This window comes from Halichoerus grypus, chromosome 8, assembly GCF_964656455.1.
Source record: "Halichoerus grypus chromosome 8, mHalGry1.hap1.1, whole genome shotgun sequence".
Classification (NCBI taxonomy): Eukaryota; Metazoa; Chordata; class Mammalia; order Carnivora; family Phocidae; genus Halichoerus; species Halichoerus grypus.
Genome location: NC_135719.1, coordinates 78,339,843 through 78,348,320, shown reverse-complemented (window position 1 = coordinate 78,348,320; position 8,478 = coordinate 78,339,843). Strand labels below are relative to the sequence as shown.

The window sequence follows — 8,478 nt, the reverse complement described above, 5'->3', positions numbered from 1 at the left end:
TAACAAAAGGGTCAAGTACAATAGCCACTTGCTGCAGTTGGAACTTCAATACAATCAACACAATTACTCATAATGCCACTACCTGCTGGTAATGGGGTTACACTGAAAAGAATCTCAGGGTGTGTTCATTTCCAAGACAAGACCAAGCCAATTCCTAAGCCCCATACTTAAGGATCTGCTTCCTGGGACCAATTCTGTTACAAATTTATGAATTAGTCAGGAGACAAAAAAAGATATTTTTGTTCTTTTAATAAAATAATATCATTTAAAGATGAGTAACTAGGTATTGAAGAGTTAAGAATAATAAACTTTTTAAAAGACTAGGGATCATTTAAAAAGCAGCTGAAGAAAAATAGTATCAGCTTTAGGGCTGGAGGAATAAAGAAAGGGGAGAGTTTGGTCCTGTAAAACTTAGAAGCTTAGAGAACCTCCAAGGACTTGAAAGTCAGACCTATGAAAACAGGTAGCAGCTGGTGCTAGGATTTTTGAGAAGAAGCATTACTTTTCTGTTTCTGTAAAATAGCACCTCATTCTTATAACATGTTAAGAATAAAATGCATAACTTATGTAAAACACTTAACAGTGTCTTTCACATAGTAAACATGCATGCTACAAAAGCTCCCAAAGGCCATCCATTAGTGATAGTGTTAAATTCAAAATGTGATGTTTTTCAAGATCTAAAGGCCCTGCATAATGTGGTTTCTGTCTGCAGACACATCTCAAACCACTCTCTTCCTCACCATCTCAGTTTCTCCAGGCCATGAATAAGAAAAAAAAAAAAGATACAATCCTAGAAATATATAGTATATTCCTAGAGAACATATATATTTATTATTTGCTATGTTTATTTGTTGTAGGCAATGGTTTCTTTAAAATGACACCCAAAGCAAAATCAACAAAAGAAAAAATAAAAATAAACTGGACTTCATCCAAACTAAAAATATTTGTGTGTCAAAGGATACACTCAAGAGAGTGAAGATAAAACCTACAGATGAGAGAAAGTAGTTGTAAGTGGTATGTCTGATGAGGGTTTTGTAGTCCATTGAATGGTGGCCCTCAAAAAGATGTGTCTATATACTCTATCACAACTCCTAAAACTGTTAATGTGAACTTATTTGGAAAAAAAGCTCTTTACAAATGTAATAAAGGTCTTGAGATGACATTATTTTGGAGAACCTGGGTTGGCTCTAAATCTAATAACAACTGTCCTAATAAGAGACAAAGAGGCAAAGACAAGAATACAGAGGATAAGACCACGTGAAGATGGAAGTCCAGAATGAAGTTATGCAGTCACAGGCCAAGGAACACCTGGAGCCACCAGATGCTGGAAGTGGCAAGGAAGGATTCTTCCCTAGAGCCTTAGGAGGGAGCATAGCCCTGCCAGTGTATTGATTTCAGATTTCTAGCCTCCAAAATTGCAAGAGACTAAATTTCTGTTTTAAACCATCAAGATGGCGGTAATTTGTTATGGCAACCCTAGAAAAATAATACAGGTCTAAAAATAAAGAACACTTAAAACTCAAGAAGAGGATCAACCTGAGTTGGTTAAGCATCCAAATCTTGATTTTGGCTCAGGTCATGGTCTCAGGGTCATGAGATTGGACTCCACGCTCTGCAGGGAGTCTGCTTAAGATCTCTCTTCCTCTGTCCCTCCTCCTACTCATGCTCTCTCTCTCTAAAATAAATAAATACATCTTTTAAAAAAAGATATTTTAAAAACTCAATAATAAAAGCACAAACAACTGAATTTTAAAATGAACAAAAGATATGAAATGACATTTCTCTCAAGAGAATGCACAAGTGGCCAACCAGGAAGCACATGAAAAGATGCTCAACATCATTAGTCACTAGGGGAATGCAAATCAAAACCAAAATGTGGGGCACCTGGGTGGCTCAGTCAGTTAAGCGTCTGCCTTCAGCTCAGGTCATGATCCCAGGGTCCTGGGATCAAGCCCCGCATCGGGCTCCCTGCTCTGCAGAGAGTCTGCTTCTCCCTCTGACCTTTCTCCCACTCTCTCAAATAAATAAGTTATTTAAAAATGTGATTTTACTTCACACTCATTAGATTTGCCATAATAAAAATAATAAAATAAAATAACAAGTGTTGGTAAAGATATGGAGAAATTAGGATGCTCATACACACTGCTGGTAGGAATGTAAAATGGTGCAGCCACTGTGGAAAAGTTTGGTGGCTCCTCAAAATGTGAAACATGAAGTTATTATATGACCCAGCAGTTCCATTCAAGAGAATTGAAAACAGGTGTTCAAACAAAAAAAAAAGTGCACAAATGTTTTATAGAAACAATATTCACAATACCCAAAAGGTAGAGACGATCCAAATGTTTGTCAACAGATAAAAAGATAAGCAAAACGTAGTATAGTCAAACAATGGAATATTATTCAGCCATTAAAAGGAATGAAAGGGGTGCCTGGGTGGCTCAGTCGTTAAGCGTCTGCCTTCGGCTCAGGTCATGATCCCAGGGTCCTGGGATCGAGCCCCACATCAGGCTCCCTGTTTGGCAGGAAGCCTGCTTCTCCTTCTCCCACTCCCCCGCTTGTGTTCCCTCTCTCACTGTGTCTCTTTCTGTCAAATAAATAAAAATAAAATCTTTATTAAAAAAAGGGGGGAATGAAAAAACATTAAAAACATTACGCTAAGTGAAAGAAGCCACTTCCGATTATAAGAAATGTCCAAAATAGTCAAATCCATAGAGACAGAAAGATTTATGGATGCCATGAGATGTGAGGAGAAGGGAATTGGGACTGACTGCTAACTGGTCTGAGGTCTATTTTGGGTGATGAAAATGTTTTAAGAAATAGAAAAGAAAATAAGAATTGCTGCATTGGCCAAAAGTTATAAAAGGCCAGGAGTATAAATTCACTCACCACAAACTAATTTCCCCTATTCATTGATTTTGAGTTTACATAAAAGAAAAAACTGAAATTAAGTATGTTAGAAATGTTGAAAGAGGATCTCAATTGGTTTCCAATTGTGGGCAATTGGAAATAATCTTCATTATCAGTCTCAAGTGCTTCTAAGAATTCATTTATTCAATTAGCTTTCACTGACCACCTACTAAAAATACCCAATGTATACTAGATACTGTGTCAAGTTCTGGCATAAAACTCCCACCTGCCTTCAGGAAATACACTCCTTAGTAAAGGAATTAGACATTAAATAATCAGTCACTGGTGTTTCCAGTATTGGGTTAAAAAATCTGATAAACATCCATAGATCCAAAATATCTAGCTTAGTGTGATTACATTTTTGATAATTATTATTTTCAATTATTGTATTTCACGCTTGACCTGTCCTAGATAGAACACTTTTTTCAAAGCCTGTCAATAAATCTGTCCTGTTTTGTTGTTCTGCTATACATACAACATTGTACAAAAGCTTGCATACTTGACATCCTTTTTCTTTAATCCTGATATATTTGAAAGATAGATTAGCTATACATTAATTTTTATATCACATGTTATTTACTTAAGTCTTTTGGAAACATAGCTCCAATTGTTGCTGCCTTTCTTTGTATACTACTATGAAGAAGTCAGATGCCAACCTGATTTTCTCTCCTATTTAGGTTATTTCAGTTACTTTGATAGGAGGCTCAGAAGATATAATATTTTAAATATGTAATAATTTTATTAGGATACGCCTTGGAATTAACCATTTGGGATCAAATTTCCCAACTTTACTAGAAGCTATTTCATTATATAAATTCTGGTCTTTTACTTCTGACACATTAATACAAGTTTGAAATGTTAATTTGTTATATTGTCTCATTTTAAAAATTATACAACTATTGAATATCATTTGCCTGGTTCTATACAACTTTCTCTCTGAAAACTTTTTACCTTTGTCTTTAATTAGGTATTTTTTTCTTGGTTCTTTTCATCTTTGTTTCTTATGACCGTCATTGTAGTTTTGGCCATTCTGCTCTCATTTGGGTACCTAGTAGTTTATTACTCATTTCTGAAATGATTTTGTCTTATTCAAATTTTGTTTTGAGTGTAAGTTGGCTTTTACTTTTTATTTCCAAATTATTAGTCATTTCCAGTCAGAGATTTTGAATTTCTGATTCAGATATTCTTCTATATCTTGTGTTGCAGATTTAATGACATTTCATTTCTGATGGAATATTGATTGTCATATATTTTTCTCTGCTTCATGGCTGGAATCATTACCAGCTTATGCCCAGGTTGCAACAGAAACAGACTTTAACAGGAAATTAAACTGACATTTCAGGTTACCTCATAAAAAGGTACCTACATACGTACATACATAACCCTCAAGAAAGTTTCTAAATGGGGGATTTTTCTTAGAAAGACTTTAGATGTTTAGCCTCAGAAGGAATGTTTATCTTAAAGCTACAAGATATAATATCATCATTTTTATTTTCAAACATGAAAGGAGGAGACATTATGGAAGCTATTTCAATCTACCTGGACTATAAATGAGAAATACAATATGAAATACATAAGGAAGGAAATTCTATCTCAATATAAGAATAAAATTTCAAAAACCAAAGCTTCAGAAGGCATGGTTCTACTCTGTGTGTTGGTGAACTGTCAGGCCTGCAAGCCTAAAAGCATAGCCTTAATGCTTGAGCATGGAGCGGTGTTCAATACTGCATTGTATCCATGGTTGAGTAATACTACATATGAATTCCTTCTCTTTAACATTTCCGAAATCCCATCCTAGTTCTAATCTCTTTAATGAATGTTGCTTCTTAATTCATGTCCTTCTAATGTCAGCACATATTTAAAGGGAATAGCTAAGGGCACCTGGGTGGCTCAGTCGGTTAAGTGCCTGCCTTCAGCTCATGTCATGATTCCAGGGTCCTGGGATTGAGTCCCATGTCAGACTTCCTGCTCAGTGGGGAGCCTGCTTCTCTCTGCCTGCCACTCTCCCTGCTTGTGCTCTCTCTCTCTCTCTCTCAAATAAATAAAATCTCAAAAAAAATAAAGGGAATAGTTAAAAGCAAAGTTGAGAGGAAGAAGATATAACTTTTTCTTCTTAGAAACCAGATCCTAATATAATCTCAAATACTAATAACTGTTTCACTATTTTTGTCCACTTTATTGTTTTCTGCATAGGTGAATATCAGATAATATTTAATCTACGACCAAAATTATATTCATGTAACAGAGTGTATCTGTTAACATAAGTAATAAAGAAAAGAAAAAAGAAACAGCACACCTGAATCAATTTAAAAACAAGCCTGCTTTGCCTGCCAAAAATAAGTTGTAAGAACCAATCATTCTCTTTACATGAGAATATGTTCCAACTCAATAACACAGAAAAATTTTTTACATCGTTGCTCTGCCAATACAGCACAGTAACTTCAAATTCATAAAACTTTCCAAGATTCTATGGACTATTCAAAATGTAAGCCACACAAAATGTGTATTTTCAGTATTGTAAAATTTTAAAATATGCAAAATAGTCTTAGATATATAGAGAGAGACATATAGAGATATAGATATATAATCACACTATTGGTCATTAACATGGAATAAACTATCCAAGATTTTTGAACTGCTGAAATAAAGAAAATTAATTGTTTTAAAATAGTGTATAACCCTTTAACATTTACGCATACAGTATTACTTTCAGAAGGCACCACTTGTTTTCTCATGAGTTATTCAGGAGATCATTCTCAAACTCAGGAGCTGACTATGCAGTCTCTTCATTGCCATCTTCATGTCCTTGTTCCTCAATGTGTAGATAATAGGATTCAGAATGGGTGTAATCATAAAGTCCAAAATGGCAAGAAATTTATCCACTGACACGGTGGGAAATGGCCACACATAAACAAAAATGCATGGTCCAAAGAACAAAATCACCACAGTGACGTGAGCTGACAGAGTAGAAAAGGCCTTAGACAAACCACCACGTATGGAACGTTTCCATACAGTGACCAGGATGAAGATATAGGAGATAAGCAATGAGAAGAAGGTGCCCATGGAAATGAACCCACTGATGGCAATAACCATGAATTCCATTCTGTAGGTGTCTGTGCAGGCAAGTCTGATAAACCAAGGAAGGTCACAGTAAAAACTATCTATTTCATTAGGACCACAAAAAGGCAAATGGACAACAAAAGCTAACTGGGCCACTGAATGAATGAAGCCAATAGCCCAAGCACCAGACAGAAGTAAAATGCACATCTGCGGACTCATGATAGTCAGATAGTGGAGGGGCTTACATATGGCCACATATCTGTCTAAGGCCATGGCGACGAGCAGCACCATCTCAGATCCACCCAGGACATGAAGGACAAATATCTGGATGACACATCCCTGAAAGGATATGGTTTTGTGCCCTGAGTGCAGATCAGATATCATCTTGGGAACCGTTAAGGTAGAAAGACATAAATCAATAAATGAGAGATTGGCTAAAAGGAAGTACATGGGGGAATGTAAGTAAGGGTCAAAGGTCACTGTAAACACCACAAGGAGGTTTCCAAAAACAATTGTTACATAAAACACTGTACAGAAAGTAAGGAGAAAATGCTGCACTGGTCTATAGGTAGAAAGTCCCAAGAATACAAATTGAGACACTTCAGAGTAATTTGCTTCATACATTGGCTTTGCCTGGTGAACCTAAAAGACCAAACCAAAATAATGAAGAAAGAATTTATCAAAAATTATTATTTAAAAAACAGATATGAGCTTTCATTATATCTTGTTTTAAGAAGAAATCTTCAGTAACAGCCATAAGGTGTTTTTTTTTTAAAAAACATCATTTAAAAAACAAAACTTTTAAACATTAACATTTTTTTAAATCATGTATTAATTTATCCATTCAGCTAATATACATAAAGAGGATAACATAATAATCCTATTGAGGATCTACCATATGCCTGGTACTATGTCAAGTTTTGAGGTAAAATACTGATCTTGGCTTCAGGAGGTTTACAGGCTAATGGTGGAACTAGAATTTAATAGCTTTAAATACAGATAGAATTCTGATAATAGATTTAAAGGAAATGAACAGACTACCATAAGAACAATGTGACTCATTCAAATGGCGATTGTTCAGATTCTGCTTAACAAGGAGTTAATACTGAAAAGTAGAGTCCAGACTATGGAAACACCATGTGCAAAGATCATGAGATAGGAATGTTAGCAGGGCAAGAGAATGAACAATTGAAATCAGGCTGGAGCAATAGGCCAGACAGGATGGAAGCTTGTATCCATGAATTGAACTTTGCGTTATATCCTAAGAGCAACAGAAAATTACTGGGGATTTTAAGGAGTAGCTTGATATATTTCTGCTGTCAAACAGTAACCAAAGCTTCAATGTAAAGAATTGAATGAAAAGCCTAAAGTAAACTTAGTGACCTCTCAGGAGATTAATGAAGAATAATATATCAGTGTGGACAAGGTGAATTATTCAATCAACAGTGTTGACACAAGGAGATGAAACCTGGAAAAATGTAGGTTTTTGCCTTTCAACATGAACTCAAGGAAATTTTTAATGGATATTTAAATGTTAAGAAAAAAAACAAAAGAAATATATAAATACCTAGACATTAAGATGGAAAACTGATTCTTTTTTTTTTTTTTTTTGGAGAGGGAGGGAGGAGGGGCAGACAGAGAGGAAGAGAATCTTAAGCAGGCTTTATGCCCAGTGTGGAGCCCAACGCAGAACTAGATTTCACAACCCTGAGACCATGACCTGAGCTGAAATCAAGAGTCAGACACTTAACCGACTGAGCCACCCAGGCACCCGTGGAAAACTCTTTCTTAACATCCTTCATTAACAAAACAAAGAGGAAATAGTTGACAGTAATCAAGACATTAAAATCAAAATCATATTATATGTAGCTATACATATAGAAAGATAGTGTATACAGATATACACGTTGATTTTATATGAAGATAGAAGCACTATAAAAATAAAAGTAAAAACACTGTGGAAAATATCAGACAGATGATAAACATTTTTAATATGAAGTTACTTTGGGGCATCTGGGTGGCTCAGTCGTTAAGCGTCTGCCTTCGGCTCAGGTCATGATCCCAGCTCCTGGGATCAAACCGCGCCTCGGGCTCCCTGCTCCGCGGGGAGCCTGCTTCTCCCTCTCCCACTCCCCCTGCTTGTGTTCCCTCTCTTGCTGTGTCTCTCTCTATCAAATAAATAAATAAAATCTTTTTTAAAAAATTAAAAAAATATATGAAATTACTTCTTCCAAATACATTCCAAAAATGTAATATACCAATTTTAAAATGAATAAAACATGAAAACTATTAACAAAAACAAAATGCCTATTAGTCATAATCATATGAAAAGTAAAACACTCAGTAATCAGTTAAATGTAAATAAGATTACACCAGAGTACCATTTTGTTCTAACAAATTGTCTCAGTTTTTAAAATATTGATGATTTATCATGGATGATGCTGTGAGGAATCAGATACACTCATTAATAGTGCTTTCTATTATTTAGAATTTAGTTTTTCCATATTTAAC

The 8,478-nt window shown here is 35.3% G+C and overlaps 1 protein-coding gene across 1 annotated transcript; it reads right to left on the bottom strand.

Annotated features, from left to right (window-relative positions):
• Positions 1–5,649: 5,649 nt before the first annotated feature.
• On the bottom strand, positions 5,650–6,591 carry LOC118529632 (olfactory receptor 4F6-like). The gene has a single exon (XM_036082556.1). It carries the CDS (start codon positions 6,589–6,591, stop codon positions 5,650–5,652), a length of 942 nt encoding a protein of 313 aa, XP_035938449.1.
• Between the last annotated feature and the right edge of the window lie 1,887 nt (positions 6,592–8,478).